At 37.1% G+C, this 19058-nt stretch overlaps 1 protein-coding gene across 23 annotated transcripts in view; it reads left to right on the top strand.

The window, feature by feature from the left end:
• Positions 1–19058, top strand: part of VPS13B (vacuolar protein sorting 13 homolog B) — an 807303-nt gene that overhangs the window by 326204 nt on the left and 462041 nt on the right. For 22 of the 23 annotated variants that reach the window (XR_011570715.1, XR_011570716.1, XM_070803099.1 and 19 more), the window contains one exon: positions 6534–6678. Coding sequence is in view for 21 of the 23 variants with exons in the window: in XM_070803099.1 (XP_070659200.1) it covers positions 6534–6678 (145 nt within the window). In the remaining 2 variants the exon portion in view is untranslated. Of the gene's footprint in view, positions 1–390; positions 5347–6533; positions 6679–19058 lie in introns of those variants that run through there. The other variant, XM_070803114.1, reaches the window with a different exon arrangement.

Here is a 19058-nt window from a genome sequence, read left to right as displayed (position 1 = left end):
CGTCTCTGTATTTCTTTCTTCATCTGTAGATTTTTTTTCAACAAACATGTATTGAGTGTGCTTAACCCTAGTGTTGGTATGGTTGGTGTGAAAGACTTGCAGTATGAGTTTATTTAAAAGGTGTCTAAATTACAAAGTTAGGCTTCCTTGGTGGCTCAGATGGTAAAGAATCTGTCTGCAGTGCAGGAGACCCAAGTTTGATCCCTGGATCGAGAGGGGCTAATTATGGTCCCCAGAATACTTAAATGTAGCTCTGTATGTTATATTAAGTATAATTCTGACAGGTGGGTTTTATCATTCCCATTTTAAAGATGAATAAACTGATGCTTATTATTGAGATAAGAGAGTTCCATAAAAACATCTATTTCTGCTTTATTGACTATGCCAAAGCCTTTGACTGTGTGGATCACAATAAACTGTGGAAAATTCTGAAAGAGATGGGAATACCAGACCACCTGACCTGCCTCCTGAGCAACAGTTAGAACTGGACATGGAACAACAGACTGGCTCCAAAAAGGAAGAGGAGTACGTCAAGGCTGTATATTGTCACCCTGCTTATTTAACTTCTATGCAGAGTACATCATGAGAAACGCTGGACTGGAAGAAACACAAGCTGGAATCAAGATTGCCAGAAGAAATATCAATAACCTCAGATATGCAGATGACACCACCCTTATGGCAGAAAGTGAAGAGGAACTAAAAAGCCGCTTGATGAAAGTGAAAGTGGAGAGTGAAAAAGTTGGCTTAAAGCTCAACATTCAGAAAACGAAGACCATGGCATCCGGTCCCATCACTTCATGGGAAATAGATGAGGAAACAGTGTCAGAGTTTATTTTTCTGGGCTCCAAAATCACTACAGATGGTGATTGCAGCCATGAAATTAAAAGACGCTTACTCCTTGGAAGGAAAGTTATGACCAACCTAGATAGCATATTCAAAAGCAGAGACATTACTTTGCCAACAAAGGTTCATCTAGTCAAGGCTATGGTTTTTCCTGTGGACATGTATGGATGTGAGAGTTGGACTGTGAAGAAGGCTGAGTGCCGAAGAATTGATGCTTTTGAACTGTGGTGTTGGAGAAGACTCTTGAGAGTCCCTTGGACTGCAAGGAGATCCAACCAGTCCATTCTGAAGGAGATCAGGCCTAGGATTTCTTTGGAAAGAATGATGCTAAAGCTGAAACTCCAGTACTTTGGCCACCTCATGTGAAGAGTTGACTCATTGGAAAAGACTCTGATGCTGGGAGGGATTGGGGGCAGGAGGAGAAGGGGACGACACAGGATGAAATGGCTGGATGGCATCACTGACTCGATGGATGTGCTTCTGGGTGAACTCCGGGAGTTGGTGATGGACAGGGAGGCCTGGCGTGCTGCGAATCATGGGGTTGCAAAGAGTTGGACGTGACTGAGTGACTGAACTAAACTGAAGAATTTTTGAGGCCAAATTTATGTGGTATTGAATTGTATTTTCCCATTGACTTATTTGAAGTTTTTTAATACTCTACTTGGAGTAGCTTTGTATTTTTTTCTGAAGAAACTTAAAGCTAGCTGATAGGAAAAAATGTATAATTTCATATTTACATAAGAATATAAAAGCTGAACCAAAAATGTGCAATCTATGTCTCAAGAAGCATTTTTTTAAGTTTTTTTTTTCTTTTCATTTTGTCCTAATTTCATTTGAAACTTCTACCATCCCTCTCCCATTTCATGTTTCCATTTATCAAAGTGAAAAATCAAGGTGTTAGTACTCAATCGTGTCCACCTCTTTGTGACTCCATTGACTGTAGCCCACCAGGCTCCTCGTCCATGGGATTCTCCTGGTAAGAATAATGGAGTGGGTAGCCATTCGCTTCTCCAGAGCATCTTTTCAACCCAGGGATCAAACCCACATCTCCTGCATTGCAGGCAGATTCTTTACCATGTGAGCCACCGGAGAAGCTCCTCCTTTTATCAGGTAGTTACAGAATTGAGTCCAATATACTGGGTACTGGGGCTATAGAAATGAAACTCATGGCTGAGAATATTCCTTCCTCTAGAGGTATTTAGTGTATTTAAGAATATGAAGAGATATAGCAGTAACCCCCTTCTTAGTACCTCCCTTGTATCCATAGAGAATTGGTTCGGGCCCTCCCTCCCCTATAGATATAAAAATCCAGGATACATATGTCCCTTGGTGTAATAGCCCTTTGTATTCTCAGGTTCCAGATCCACACAAAGTGCTGAGTATAATTGCTGTGTTAGATGTATTTACTGGAGGACATGAAAATATAAAAGCAACATATCAGGTGAAGGGTGGGTGTTAAAAGAGGAAATTGACAATTGAGATGAGTATCATAAGAGCAAGCCAGAAAAAGATCATTCTCAACTAAAGTTTATCAGCAGAGGCAAAGAACATGGAGTAACTTGGCAAGAAAGGAGCCTTGTGTTTCCAGGCATGAGCCAGGTGTTCTTATAGAGAGTAGCAGAAATTGAAAGCCAATTCATAAAATATTTTATTTTAATGGTAAATGTTTGGTTTATTTGTAAACCAGACGTTTAAATGTTATATTTGTAATGGTAAAACTTTATCCTGAAGGGTTCAGATGAAGTATAGGAAACTAATATAGACTTGGATTTTAGAAAGTTTAACAAAATAAAAAATATGGGTAATGGAGAAATTAAGAATAATGACAGGGATGATTTGAGAAAAATTTGTAAACGTTTTTCTTACTGAGGTACAATTGACATATAACATTATATTAATTTCAGATAGCAACATAATTCATTATTTGCGTATATTACAAAATGATCACCACTGTGTGTGTAGTTAACATCCATCACCACACATAGTTAACATTTTTTTCCCTTGTGATGAGAAGATTTACTCTTGCACATTGAAGATTTAACTTGCAAATATACAATGCATATCATTAACTCTGGAGAAGGAAATGGCAACCCCTCAAGTATTCTTGCCTGGAGAATTCCATGGACATTGGAGCCTAGCAAGCTGCAGTTCATGGGGTTGCAAGGAGGTGACATGAATGAGTCGTTAGTGTGCACGCGCATGTGCGCGCGCACACACACACATGCATTAACTGTAGTCCTGATATTATTCATGATGTTTTTTAACTGAAAGTTAGTACTGTGGACTGCCTTTACTCATTATACCCCCTTCTCCCCAACCCCTCTGTGTCTGGCAATCACCTTCTCTTTTCTGTATGTATGAATTTGATGTGTTGGGGTTTTTTTTTGTATTGTTTTGTTTTATTTTGTTTAGATTCCACATATAAATGTGGTTATTTGCCTTTCTTTATCTGACTTAGCAAAATGGCCTCAGGGTCCATCCCTGTTGTCACAAATATCAAGACTCTTCTTTTTTAGGTCTGAATAATATTTCCTTGAATTATAAATTTTTCATTGGTTATCTTATAACTGATGTGATTATCTCCATTTCACCATAGATATGCATGATTGCCAGTTATTGTTCTAGCAGCCTAAGTAAACTAATGTTTGTTTGATACCAAGCACCTTCAAAGATATTTATTTTTATTACTGTGTTTTATAAATAGATTTTAGTTAAATATTCCCTGGCTCATTTGGTAAAGAATTCGCCTGCAATTCTTTGAGACCTGGGTTTGATCCCTGGGTTGGGAAGATCCCCTGGAGAAGGGAACGGCTACCTACTGCAGTATCCTGGCCTGGAGAATTCCATGGATGACGGAGCCTGGCAGGCCACATAGTCCATGGGGTCGCAAAGAGTTGGACACAACTGAGCGACTTTCACTCATATATATATATATGTATATGTATTCTAATTTCAATGCTATTGCATTTCATTTAAAACTACAAATATCCAGTCCTCATTCACAGATGCAAATAATATTGAGATAAACATTTCTATATTTGCATTTTTCTTTAATTATTCACTTAGAATATGTTTTTACAAGTGTAGTAGTTTCAGGCATGTGGTTTAGCATATTTTAATGCTTTTGTTATACTGCCAGTTTGAGTCCAGAATTGGTGTACAGTCTGTTTTCATCAACACTTTATAGTATTACTATTTTGCTACAGTTTAGCATATCTCAAAAACATACTTTTTAAAATGCTTTTAATCTAGTATTTTAGTCTTACATTTTCTTTCACATGGAGAATTGAGAGAATAGTATAGCTGAACCCTGTGATCTTATTGTTCAGTTTCAATAACTTCAGAACTAGTGAAAATGTAGAAAATGGATGAGTTCATTTGCTACTCTTGTGAGTGAAAATTAATAAATCTAGCAGTAGCTAATAAAATTACCCATGACTGTACCCTATAACCCCCAAATTCCACTTTTTGTTAGAGCTGTGTTCTTATAGTGACATTTATATGAGCCTGTGAAGTCATGTATAAGCCTCTTACTGCATGATTGTTTGCAATGGTGTAAAACTGGAGACAACCTAAATGACTGTCTCTAATGCAGTAGGTAAATAAAGCATGGCACGTTCACATAATGTATTATTTTATTGTTAAAATTTATTATATAGCTTTTAGTATGGAAGTCTCAAAATTATATTTAGTATAAAAATCAACTTCCTAAGGACATATGCAAAATGAAAGTACTTATATTTGTCCCAATCTACCCTGCATATATATATATATATATATATATATATATTATATTTTACATATTTTATATACTATATGTAATCTGTTGAACCCCTGTCTCTCACATTGGCAGGCAAATTCTTTACCACTGAGCCATCAGGGAAGCTTGCACCCAGAGTCTCAACCACGAACATAAAGATTTTGTTGTTGTTGTTCGGTATTTACAATACCATAGCTTCCATTAGTCTTATCTTCAACTATTGTGCATGAGTTAAATATCACACTATATAGCACATAATTTTTCTCATATACTAATTTTGATTCTAAACTTGATTGTAACTTCTTAGAGTGTTTCATCATATTCCATGCTTATAAATGATGGCCAGGAAATTCAAAGGATTATGAAATCACTAAATGTTAGAGCATAAAGAGATTTTCTAGTAGACATCTCCACCCCCTTATTTTATACTTCAATACGTTTAGACTCACTATTTCTTATCTAGGTGTTAAATACTATCTCCTATGTAGATTTGTATAAATATTATCAGTTTGACTAAATACTTAACAGGAAAGTAGATATTCTGTGTTGTGATGTTTCCCACAATGCATGTAATTTTTTCATTTTGTGTTTATCAGTTGTCTTGTCCTTTTAATCAAAGTAATAGTTTGTAACATGATTTGGCTTTTTCCTATTATATCATATGGTTATATAATGTGCATATGTTCTCATTGAAATATTAATTTATAATTTAAGCAATATTAAATAATCATCAACTTGGTGAAGCTTGACGTTGGATCTGTAAAAGTGTGCATGTAACAGCGTAACATTAGATCACACTGCTGCCTAACAGCCCTCTCCAGATTGATCATCTGATGCAGCTGTATCACAGTTATCATCTGTTGTTTCCCAAACTGCAATTTCCTTCTCAATTTGTGGCTGAAACCCAACATTTGATGATTGTTTTCCACTCAGTTCAACGTTGATCTTTGATCCTACAGCAAACTTAAAAATACCTTTTTTTTTTTTTTTTTTTTTGCCAAAAATCTGACAAGATTGTATTGGGCGTCATCAGCAGTAACATCAGACTTTATTTCGGTGAATAAAGATGAAACAGCTGCTTTATTGTCGAGATCAGCACTCAGGCATTCAATATAAGATCATAATGTTTTCCAGCTTTCTCTAACTATAGATGTTTTTCTGTGCTTTCTAAATATGCTGTGGATATCACTTTGTCAGACAAAATATAGAGATTTTTAGCAATTCTCCCCAAAGTTGGGCTGTCTTTATTAATAGTGGACATAATCAGTTTATAGAAGTATTTCCCTGAATATGATTTTATAAGGATAACTTTTCATTTTCTAGTGATCATAATTTTCAAAGTTGATTTTAGTTTCAATTTGCTTCTGCCATGTTATCTTTATACTACTTACTAAAATTTACATTAAATTTTAATTATTTCCAAGTGCTCTTGGTTTTTGTGCAGAATTCTGATTGAGAATTGAAATTGTGAAGTGTCCCTGTGGGTATATGTGAGAGAGACAGTGATGAAAAGGGAGGGCAAGAGTGATTGATTGATTGATTTAAAATAATAAAACCCCATGTATATAGCATGGAGTATATAGTCCATTATGTCAGAGTATCTTTGTATGGTGACAGATGATAACTAGACATATCATGATGATCATTTTGTAATGTACAGAAATATTAACTCACTGTCTTGTGCACATAAAGTAAAATAAAATGTACCTCAATTATACTTCAGTTGAAAACAAAATATGTGGACATGGAGGGGAAAATGCTAATGATGGTTATCTCTGAAGGTGGAGATTATGGGTGGTTATTGATTAAAAAAATAATACTGAATAGTAAAGCATTAACCCCAACTTGTGAAGGACTTTCTTCAGTGATGCTATGTTTATACTTAAGAAATAGTAAATAATTCAGTTTTTCATTTGACTCTCTTTAACAGCCTGTAATTGCTGTTCCTCTTGTTATGCCAATTAGCAGAAGGAAAGAGGATGAGGTGTCTGTTGGAAGTGCACCCTTGGCAAAGCAACAGTCATATCAGGCATCTGAGTATGCCAGCAGCCCTGTAAAAACAAAAACTGTAACAGGTATGTGTCAAAACTCTAAAGGATCTGTGATTTCACCTTCCCTCCTAGCTAAGGAGTTATCCAGGCCATATTTTCATGAATGCTGACCAAAGACACAAGACTCCTGGAATAGAGACAAAAGACTATTATCTATAGCATTAACAGTTTTACCAAAATATTAGCATTTGTGTGTGTGTCCCTGCCCTAAGCCTTATTCCCCCAGGTTGGCACAAAGAGGGTAAGTGATACCTGTATAAAGTGGATTATGTTACAGGAAGGAAACCTTAAGCTTTAAATGGGTAAAAGCTATGCCTGCATTTTCTCTGGGGGAGGACGGCTGCATATGCATCTTGTAGGATTGTAAGCAAATCTGCTGTTTGCTCAGGTGAAAGACAATATGTTTGTTTTCTAAAGCTGTACACTGTGCAGATATCCTTGAAAATAGCACTGGAAACAAAGGTACTCTCTGCCTCTACTTGTAAAACAGGCAAAAACAAGAGACCCTTGGAGAATCATCTCCCAGTAATATGTTTCTTCTTAAAATGAATCCTTGCAGTCCACCCTACATCTCAATCCTCTTTCCTCCCCCTTTGCTTACTTTGTTAGCTATATGAGCTATGCAAATATAAAGCATAAATATTCTTCCATAAAACATTATCTTTTATTTCCTTTTATGTAATTTAAAAAACCCACTTGGTGATTTCAAGTCGTGTTTTAAATTTCTAATATTATCCTTTAGATATTCAGCTTTATTCCATGTAACTCATATATCCCTGACCATATAAAAAAGATTTTATATTTTTAATAATAAAAAAACAGTTATTGAGTATTTATAATGGGCCAGACCCTGTTGTAAGTAATTTTGAGGGTAGAAATATTAATAAGACATGATCGCTGCCTTTGGTGAATTTAAAATATGATCGTATACACAAGAAGGTTCACACTAGTGTTTGTTTATACGAAAAGTTAGTTTCCTTACCATATTTATAAACAACAACAGTAAAAATACTAACATACATTTTTGTGGAGTTTATTCGTATCTATTACTTTGTGTTCTGTTTCTTAAAATAGTATGTTATATTTATTTTATAGAATCATTCGACTTCTATCAGTATTCACAGGCCTTTTGCTCTGTTGAGACTTTCTTTACCAATTGATAAAAAATGACTATGCTTATTTTTTGTATCATAGGAAGATGGTCTGTAACTTGAATTGATTTTTTAATATAAAATTAGACATTTCCTTAGATACCATGCTAAGTTTTATACTTTAAATCGCTTGATCTGGTAATTTACATAACGGTTTATAAATATCAGCTGTTAGTAAATGTCCATTAAGTATCAATTGATAAGTTTAATTTTATATGCATATTAATCTCCTGCTTTACTATATTTAGTCCAGTTCTTTAAGCCACATAATAATTAAAGTAATTGTTAAGGATGAGTAAAGATGATAGAAAATACTTATTTATATGAAATTGCATGACATAGAACTATATAGAAAATATTTACTGTGCATGGAGAAGTTTTATAGATAAATTCACATTTCATCAGTTGTCTATCAATTCATGAATGATATTAATATCTGAAGTTTATTTTGCTCTCTTGTGGGTGCTAAGCTGCTTCAGTTGTATCTGACTCTTTGCCATCCTGTGGACTGTAGCCCACCAGGCTTCTCTGTCCATGGGATTCTTCAGGCAAGATTACTGGAGTGGTTGCCATGCCCTTCTCCAGGGGATCTTTCCCAACCCAGGGATTGAACCTGTGTCTCTGAAGTCCTCTGCACTGGCAGGCATGTTCTTTTACCACTGGCGCCACCTGGGAAGCCCCATTTTTGCTTTCTTACACTTTCCCATTTAATTACAAGAAATTAATATTTTAAGAGAAACCTTGATCATAATCTCTCATCAGTAATTACTTTTTAGAGTCTGAAAACATAAACAACACATTATTCTTTTTAAAAAATTTTTAATGTATTTTAAAATTTTTATTGGAGCATAACTGATTTACAGTGTTAGTTTCAGACGTTAGTTTCTGATGTACTAAATAGTGATTCAATTATACGTATACATATAATCATTCTTTTTCAGACTCTTTTACCATACAGGTTATTTACAGAATATTGATTACAATTCCATGTGCTATATATAGCAGGTCCTTGTGGGGGTCTATTATGTGTGTTAATCCTAAACTCCTAGTTTATCCTCTTCCCACACGTTGCCCCTTTGCGGAGGCATAAACTTGTTTTCAAAATCTGTGAGTCTATTTCTGTTTTATAAATGAATCCATTTATCTCATTTTTTAAAAATTCTGTTTCATTCCACATATGAGTGAAATCATACAATATTTGTCTTTCCCTGTCTTTCTTAACACTAACGATGATCATCTCCAGGTCCATCTGCCTTGCTGCAAATGGCATTATTTTCTTCTTTCTTATGGCTGATATTCCATTGTAAGTATGTACTACATCTTCTTTATCCATTTTTCTGTCAGTAGACGTTTAGATTGCTCTCATGTCTTGGCTATTATAAACATGCTGCAGTGAACATTGGAGTGCATTATCTTTTTGAATTGTGCCCTGAATATATGCCAAAGAGTGGGATTACTGGATCATATGATATTACCTCACACTGGTCAGATTGGCCACCTTGAAAAAGTCTACAACGCAGTAACATCCTGAGGAGGGGCTGGAGAAAAGGGATCCCTCCTACACTGTTGGTAGGAATGTAAATTGTTGCAGCCACTATGGAGAACAGTATGCTGCTAAGTCACTTCAGTCACGTCCGACTCTGTGCTACCCCATAGACGGCAGCCCACCAGGCTCCCCCGTCCCTTATTTTCTCCAGGCAAGAACACCGGTGTGGGTTGCCATTTCCTTCTCCAATGCATGAAAGTGAAAAGTGAAAGTGAAGTCGCTCAGTAATGTCCGACTCTCAGCGACCCCATGGAATGCAGCCCACCAAGCTCCTCCATCCATGGGATTTTCCAGGCAAGAGTACTGTATGGAGCGCCCCTGAAAGGCTAAAAATAAAACTACCGTGTGATCAACCAAATACAATATTCTTTATTTCAAATTATAAATACGAACTTTTGCATTTTAGTTGTGGTTCTTTGCATTTGAGTTGTGGATATGGATATTTGCATTTACTGTCTTTAGTGTTCCCTCATCTCTGGAACCCTTTATTTCCATATCCTTGTATCACTGTAGTTAATGATTTCTGTATTTCCAGCTACTCAAGCTAGCATAAAAATTGTGTGTGTGCATATGTGTGTTTAGTCAAATCTGACTCCCCCACTTCATGGACTGTAGCCCACTAACTTTCTCTGTCCATGAAATTTTTTCTAGGCAGGAATACCAGAGTGGGTTGCCAGTTCCTACTGCAGGTAATCTTCCTGACCCAGGGATCAAACCCAACATCTCTTGCATTGGCAGGCAGATTCTTTACGACTATGCCACCTGGGAAGCCATACAATTAGCAGTTATCACACTAATGCCTGGGCTTGCCTTGTTTATGAACTGTGGGCATGTATAGGTGGTAAAAAGCTCTGGATATAACCTTTCTACTTTATGACCAATGTATCGTGCTCTTTAGATGCCCACCATTTTCGGTTCTCTGGAAACCTTGTTGATATTCTCGTTTTGGTTGAGTGCTCTGTTAATCATTTTCTTTGCTTAGAATTATGTTTCAAATTTTTCTGTTTTCTAGAAAGAGACTCATAGACTTAGAGAATAAACTTACGTTTGCTGTGGGGAGGGTTGGGGGAAGGGATATTAACAGAGTTTGGAATGGACACGTGCACACTGCTATGTAAAATGGATAACCAACAAGGCCCTAGGATATAGCACATGACACTCTGCTCAGTCTTATGTAGCAGCCTGGATGGGGGAGGGTGGGGGAGATTGGATACATGTATATGTATGGCTGATTCCTTTTGCTGTTCACCTGAAACTATCTCAACATTTTAAACTGGCTATATCCCAATACAAAATAAAAATAACAATACTTTTATATTTTACTGTAAATTAGAGTAGACAATTCTTATATTGCTTTTAATTAAAAAATTGAGTCCTTTAAATGTGTCAGTCAGTCAGTTCAATTGCTCAGTCGTGTCCGACTCTTTGCGACCCCATGAATTGCAGCACGCCAGGCCTCCCTGTCCATCACCAACTCCCGGAGTTCACTCAAACTCAGGTCCATCGAGTTGGTGATGGCATCCAGCCATCTCATCCTCTGTTGTCCCCTTCTCCTCCTGCCCCCAATCCCTCCCCAGCATCAGAGTCTTTTCCAATGAGTCAACTCTTCACATGAGGTGGCCAAAGTACTGGAGTTTCAGCTTCAGCATCAGTCCTTCCAATGAACACCCAGGACTGATCTCCTTTAGGATGGACCAGTTGGATCTCCTTGCAGTCCAAGGGACTCTCAAGTCTTCTCAAACACCACAGTTCAAAAGCATCAATTCTTTGGCGCTCAGCTTTCTTCATAGTCCAACTCTCACGTACATACATGATCACTGGAAAAACCATAGCCTTGACTAGACGGACCTTTGTTGACAAAGTAATGTCTCTGCTTTTCAATATGCTATCTAGGTTGGTCATAACTTTCCTTCCAAGGAGTAAGTGTCTTTTAATTTCATGGCTGCAGTCACCATCTACAGTGGTTGTGGAGCCCAAAAAAATGTGTACCTACTTCTAAATGTAGTTACCACTATTTTAATTGTTATTTACATTGTATCATAAGCTGTAACGAATTTGTTAAGTTTTTCGTATACTTTTACAAACCTTTTTTCTTATTGTTTTTGTGTTACTTTTACCATCTTAATTTTAACCTTTTTAAGTGTACAGTTTAGTTGTGTTAAGTACAGAGACGGTACCCTACTCACAATAGTTTTTGACTTAAGGTTTTTCAACTTTATGATACTGTGAAAGCCATATGCATTACGTAGAAGCTGTACTTTGAATCTGAATTTTGATCTTTTTCGAGACTAGCAATGTGAGGTAGAATACTCTGGTAATACTGGGCAGGGGTAGTAAGCCACACCTTTCAGTCAGCTCTCTAACCGCCAGAGTAAAGAACCAATAGACTCACAGCCATACAACTATTTTGGTTTTTACTCTCAGTACACTATTTAATAAGTTACATGAGATATTCAACAGTTTAGAATAAAATAGGCTCTGTGTTAGATAATTTTTCCTAACTGTAGGCTAATACAAGTCTTTGGGGCACATTTAAGATAGGCTAGGCTAAGCTCTGAAGTTCAGTAGGTTAGGTATATTAAATGCATTTTCAACTTAAGATATTTTCACTTTATGATGGGTTTATCAGGACATAACCCCATCATATGTTGAGGAGAATGTTTATTCACAGTGTTGTGAAATGCACATTTTAATTATTTAACTGAATTTTACAAGTAGCTCTGTTATGCCTGAATTCTTATTAAAATAATCTTTTTGTTTTTGTATTTGCAACCTAAGGTCCAAAGTTGGTCTTAAGTTCATCCCCAAGTTATGAGGGCTTTCCAGGTAGTGCTAGTGGTAAAGAACCCACCTGCCAACACAGGAGACACAAGAAATGTAGGTTCGATTCTTGGGTAAGGGAGATCCCATGGAGAAGGAAGTGACAACCCCCTCCTGTATCCTTGCCTGGGGAATCCCATGGACAGAGGAGCCTGGCAGACATCCATTTGGTCACAAAGAGTCAGATACGACTGAAGCGACTTAGCGCACACACAGCACACACATTATGTAGCAGTTCTGGCACGTGAACACCAAGGTTTGGTGATACTGCACTGGGTTTGATTTTGCTTTTTAATTATTTATCAAGAAGCACACATCCTTTTCCAGTCTCAGTGAAACTGACTTAAGTAGTTGGCTGCAGGGGGAACATGTACTTGATGGCTGGAGATGTGTTGACAGCAGAACAGCTCAATTGCAGTGAGATAGGCACGTAGGGCAGGCCAAGTCAGAATAAAAGCATGTTTCTCATGAAGATATTATCACAGAATTCTAAATAATCTTCTAGAGAATCTGTGTATTCTTCCAAACAAAGAAACCATTCAAAGTTATGACATGTGTCTATCCTTTGTTTTGGAAATGTTATGAACATTAATTTGGAACTCTTGATGAAATTGTCTGATGTCTGTAATGGAGATGAAAACTTTAAAAAACAGTGTCCTTCATAAATGATAGCTCTTTAAAAAATACTAGCCATTTTCATCTTACATGTATGGCACCCCACTCCAGTACTCTTGCCTGGAAAATCCCATGGGTGCAGGAGCCTGGTAGGCTGCAGTCCATGGGGTCGCTAAAAGTCGGACACGACTGAGTGACTTCACTTTCACCTTTCTCTTTCATACATTGGAGAAGGAAATGGCAACCCACTCCAGTATTCTTGCCTGGAGAATCCCAGGGATGGCGGAGCCTGGTGGGCTGCCATCTATGGGGTCGCACAGAGTCGGACACGACTGAAGCGACTTAGCAACTGTGTAAGTACACAGTTAAAATAATAGAAGGACTTTTAATTTGACTCCTTAAATACTACCAAGAACAATGAAGGTGAAAAACTAATTGGCCAATGTTTGTTGGCCAGAGAAGCTTTAGTTTTTAGCAAGTGAATGGAAGTTGAATATGTAGAGACAGTCTCTGTATACCACTCTTTCATGAAATCTGACTGTACTGAAACTTGGGTATGTCAATAGTTATAGTGAGGCAAGTGGAAGAGAAGAAAAAATTAGAGCTACAGTAAAGTTTATAATAATGTATACAGTGAGATTACAGGTAAAGTAGAATATAAGATCTTATAAGCAGGTATAAGATTTAACAGAGAATTGCCGCTTACTCTGAGAAAGAGGTAAGAAGATAAAGTATATATCATTATATGTCAGTTTAGTTAATTGTCTCTGCAAATAAGTATTGATGCAGGATAAGTACTGGTTTCCTTGCATTGCTTCAGAGAATGTAACAGATTAGTAAATGTATACTTTTTTCAAGGCAAGCTCCTTGGTTTTCACATACAAGGAATACTCTCCTTATAAGAAAATACAACATGATATTACACTTTGCTAAATATTTTTTATTAGTTTATCAGTTTAACACTTTACTCCAAGATTGAAATTCCTTCATCTAAAAAATCATTCTATCCAAGGCAGTATAACTTGTAGGATGGTTTTAAGGAGGGACATTTCTAATTTTTGCTAATACTAGTTGCTCCTGAAGGTGCTGATATACTCTGGATTCTAATTTTGTAATAATTTTTGAATGTAAGTAAAATGGGGCACACCAATATAGTTATTCATCTAAATCTGCTTAAGTGAAGTGAAGTGAAGTCGCTCAGTCGTGCCTGACGCTTTGCAACCCTATGGACAGTAGCCTGCACCAAGCTCCTCTGTCCATGGGATTTTTTAGGCAGGAGTAATGGAGTGGGTTGCCATTTCCTTAAGTCATCCTTAATATGATTAAGCTTGAATGTTGAGCAGATATGTTCCTAATTATGGTATGGAATTAGTATTCAAGTACAATAAATATATTTTTGTGGATTTATGTATATTAGAAGTTGCTGACTTTAATCATGTCATTCAGCATAAAATTCTGTTCCTTTGTGATTAATTAGATATTTAGTTTCATAGGAAAATACTAAAGTGTGAGAATACACACTAATGCATAATGTGTAATTGATTTTATTGTCTCAGGAGTAAAATGTAGATCTCAAAAATTTTCCTCTTGTAGAATAGAGAAAGGTTTAACATAAAATGAAGTTTATCTAATGAAGTATGTTTAAAATAAAATAAAAATATTATTCAAAAAGTAATCAGAGAACTTAATGAAATATACATTTATTAAAGTGCTATTTTCCCTTTTTTACTTTGTAAGAGAGTTTATTTGTAAAACTGAAATTCGTGGGGAAAATATTAGCAGTGTGTAGATTTAAAAATTCTACTTAATATTCACATTAACTCATACGTTGTTTCTGTGCTACCTTGGGTAATAAACTATTCTGTGCTATTCTGGGCAGTAATTTATAATGAGACAATTTGTAAGCTTACTTTGCTAAAGGATTCCAATAGTTGTCAGATGATCATATGGTATTTTAGCCATCGTCCAGATGGCTCTAACTATAGACTAGATTTTTAACATTTGATTTTTATGTTTCATGAACGTCCCTTGATCACTTGATGATGATCTTTTATGGATATGTCTGATAATTGCACTACTCACTTGGCACGAATGCATAGCTGAATTTCTGGCATTGCAAGTGTTCATATGAGGAGCCCTCATGTAAATCATAGGCTCTGTTAAAAAATGTAATTTATACATTTTTTAGTGTGCCCTAAGTAGGAAGTCAAGAAACACATGGAAAACAGGCAAATTTGGCCTTGGAATACGGAATGAAGCAGGGCAAAGACTAATAGAGTTTTGCCAAGAAAATGCACTGGTCATACAAACACCCTCTTGCAACAACACAAGAGAAGACTCTATACATGACATCACCAGATGGTCAACACCGAAATCAGATTGATTATATTCTTTGCAGCTAAAGATGGAGAAGCTCTATACAGTCAGCAAAAACAAGACAGGAGCTGACTGTGGTTCAGACCATGAACTCCTTATTGCCAAATTCAGACTTAAATTGAAGAAAGTAGAGAGAACCACTAGACCATTCAGGTATGACCTAAATCAAATCCCTTATGATTATACAGTGGAAGTGAGAAATAGATTGAAGGGCCTAGATCTGATAAGAGTGCCTGATGAACTATGGAATGAGGTTTGTGACATTGTACAGGAGACAGGGATCAAGACCATCCCCATGGAAAAGAAATGCAAAAAAGCAAAATGGCTGCCTGGGGAGGCCTTACAAATAGCTGTGAAAAGAAGAGAAGCAAAAAGCAAAGGAGAAAAGGAAAGATATAAGCATCTGAATGCAGAGTTCCAAAGAATTGCAAGAAGAGATAAGAAAGCCTTCCTCAGCGAACAATGCAAAGAAGTTGAGGAAAACAACAGAATGGGAAAGACAAGAGATCTTTTCAAGAAAATCAGAGATACCAAGGGGACATTTCATGGAAAGATGGGCTCGATAAAGGACAGAAATGGTATGGACCTAACAGAAGCAGAAGATATTAAGAAGAGCTGGCAAGAATACACAGAAGAACTGTACAAAAAAGATCTTCACAACCCAGATAATCACGATAGTGTGATCACTGACCTAGAGTCAGACATCCTGGAATGTGAAGTCAATTGGGCCTTAGAAAGCATCACTACGAACAAAGCTAGTGGAGGTGATAGAATTCCAGTTGAGCTATTCCAAATCCTGAAAGACGATGCTGTGAAAGTGCTGCACTCAATATGCCAACAAATTTGGAAAACTCAGCAGTGGCCACAGGACTGGAAAAGGTCCGTTTTCATTCCAATCCCAAAGAAAGGCAATGCCAAAGAATGCTCAAAGTACCGCACAATTGCACTCATCTCACACGCTAGTAAAGTAATGCTCAAAATTCTCCAAGCCAGGCTTCAGCAATATGTGAACCATGAACTTCCTGATGTTCAAGCTGGTTTTAGAAAAGGAAGAGTAAGCAGAGATCAAATTGCCAACATCTGCTGGATCATGGAAAGAGCAAGAGCGTTCCAGAAAAACATCTATTTCTGTTTTATTGACTATGCCAAAGCCTTTGACTGTGTGGCTCACAATAAACTGGGAAATTCTGAAAAAGATGGCAATACCAGACCACTTGATCTGCCTCTTGAGAAATTCGTATGCAGGTCAGGAAGCAACAGTTAGAACTGGACATGGAACAACAGACTGGTTCCAAATAGGAAAAGGAGTATGTCAAGGCTGTATATTGTCACCCTGTTTATTTAATTTATATGCAGAGTACATCATGAGAAACGCTGGACTGGAAGAAGCACAAGCTGGAGTCAAGATTGCCGGGAGAAATATCAATAACCTCAGATATGCAGATGACACCACCTTTATGGCAGAAAGTGAAGAGGAACTCAAAAGCCTCTTGATGAAAGTGAAAGTGGACAGTGAAAAAGTTGGCTTAAAGCTCAACATTCAGGAAATGAAGATCATGGCCTCCGGTCCCATCACTTCATGGGAAATAGATGGGGAAACGGTGGAAACAGTGTCAGACTTTATTTTTCTGGGCTCCAAAATCACTGCAGATGGTGACTGCAGCCATGAGATTAAAAGACACTTACTCCTTGGAAGGAAAGTTATGACCAACCTAGATAGCATATTCAAAAGCAGAGACATTACTTTGCCAACAAAGGTCCATCTAGTCAAGGCTATGGTTTTTCCTTTGGTCATGTATGGATGTGAGAGTTGGACTGTGAAGAAGGCTGAGCGCTGAAGAATTGATGCTTTTGAACTGTGGTGTTGGAGAAGACTCTTGAGAGTCCCTTGGACTGCAAGGAGATCCAACCAGTCCATTCTGAAGGAGATCAGGCCTGGGATTTCTTTGGAAGGAATGATGCTGAAGCTGAAACTCCAGTACTTTGGCCACCTCATGCAAAGAGTTGACTCATTGGAAAAGACTCTGATGCTGGGAGGGATTGGGGGCAAGAGGAGAAGGGGACGACAGAGGATGAGATGGCTGGATGGCATCACTGACTCAATGGACATGAGTCTGAGTGAACTCCGGGAGTTGGTGATGGACAAGGAGGCCTGGCGTGCTGCGATTCATGGGGTCGCAGAGAGTCAGACACGACTGAGCGACTGATCTGATGTGTCCAGAAGAATGCTTCTAATGTTTGCTGATTCATTTCAAGAATGTGTTAAGTTTGTTAAACATCTAGGTTTATTAATTTTTATATGTAAATGTACTAAGGTTTTGGAGAAGGCAGTGGCACCCCACTCCAGTACTCCAGTGGATGGAGGAGCCTGGTAGGCTGCAGTCCATGGGGTTGCAAAGAGTCAGACACGACTGAGCGACTTCACTTTCACTTTTCACTTTCATGCGTTGGAGAAGGAAATTGCAACCCATTCCAGTTTTCCTGCCTGGAGAATCCCAGGGATGGCGGAGCCTGGTGGGCTGCCGTCTATGGGGTCGCACAGAGTTGGACACGACTGAAGCGACTTAGCAGCAGCAGCAGTACTACGGTTTGTATAGCATGCTCGTAATGCCTTTTCTTCTTGAAACCTCAGTTCTCAAGAATTAGACCAGTCATCATTTCATATTTAATGTAAAAAAATACTTGTTTCCTTACCTCCTTTTTTGTTGTTGTTTTTAAGTTTTCTGAGACAGTAAGAGGAAATTGATGTATAGTGTCTTTTAATATGTCCAAGTTTCACTCTTATTTTTACTTTGAAAGTAGAATGTAGACTTCAGTGAATTTTGTCAGAGGAGATAGTTTTTTAAAAATTTCTTTTTAATTCGAGGATAATTCCATTGTACAATTCATTCCATTGTACATTCCATTTACAATTCCGTTGTAAAGGAATTATCCTTTACAATGTTGAATTAGTTTCTGCTATACAACAATGTGAATCAGCCATAAATATACATAGGTCCCCCCACCCTTGACCTTCCGTTCTGCCCTCCACACCTGTCTCACCCCTCCAGGTTGTTGCAGAGGACCTGGTTTAGCTCCCTGTGTTATACAGGAACTTCCCACTAGATATCTATTCTATACACGGCATTGTATATATTTCAGTGCCACTTTCCAGAGAAGATAGATGGCAAATCATTTAAATATTGAGAAAGTACTTTTACATTCTCCATCATATTGGAGTTAGTTTACTCACTAACTCACCAATTATTGTCCTCACTACCTTACTCCTTTGCCTTTTAAATGTCCTAACCCAAGTGTGGGACAAAACAGAATAAAGTAGAGAAAACTAACAAAACTACTATTTTTAGTTTCCTTGAACACAACTGATACAGGCTCACATTTTGATTTCAGGAGTAAGAGAATGAGTTAAAACAAGTACAGAGAACACGAACTCTTTGAAAATAGTTTATCTTTAGAGTATTAGCCTTCAAACTTTTTTCTTAGTACTTTCCTATCAGTAAAAATCTCAGGGAAGCATTCATAGTGTATCATTTATTGATTCATGCATTAAATATGTTTAACACTATATTAACATAGAACATGTAAGATAATTGTAATTTTAACATTTGAATCTTATTATTTTGGTAGAATTTTAGTAATACATCAATAATATTGTTGTCAGAGTAATATTATGCTTCATTGAAAAAATAGTTTAATATTTCATTATTACAACAACTTAAAGATTTAATTCTTAATTCAGTTTATTTCAGTAGTTAATTTTAGTGGCTGACATACCTGAAAAGCTCCCTCACTGAGATTCGTTGACCTGAGACTGGAAATGTCTTTAATGATGCACTCAGGATCCTTATTTTTCATTCTCATCCATTTTCAAAAGGTCTAGTACATTTCTGTCTTGC

Source organism: Bos indicus, chromosome 14, assembly GCF_029378745.1.
Source record: "Bos indicus isolate NIAB-ARS_2022 breed Sahiwal x Tharparkar chromosome 14, NIAB-ARS_B.indTharparkar_mat_pri_1.0, whole genome shotgun sequence".
In the NCBI taxonomy this organism is placed as follows: Eukaryota; Metazoa; Chordata; class Mammalia; order Artiodactyla; family Bovidae; genus Bos; species Bos indicus.
Note: the sequence above shows the minus strand (reverse complement) of the source record. Positions and strands in the feature narration are given on the sequence as shown.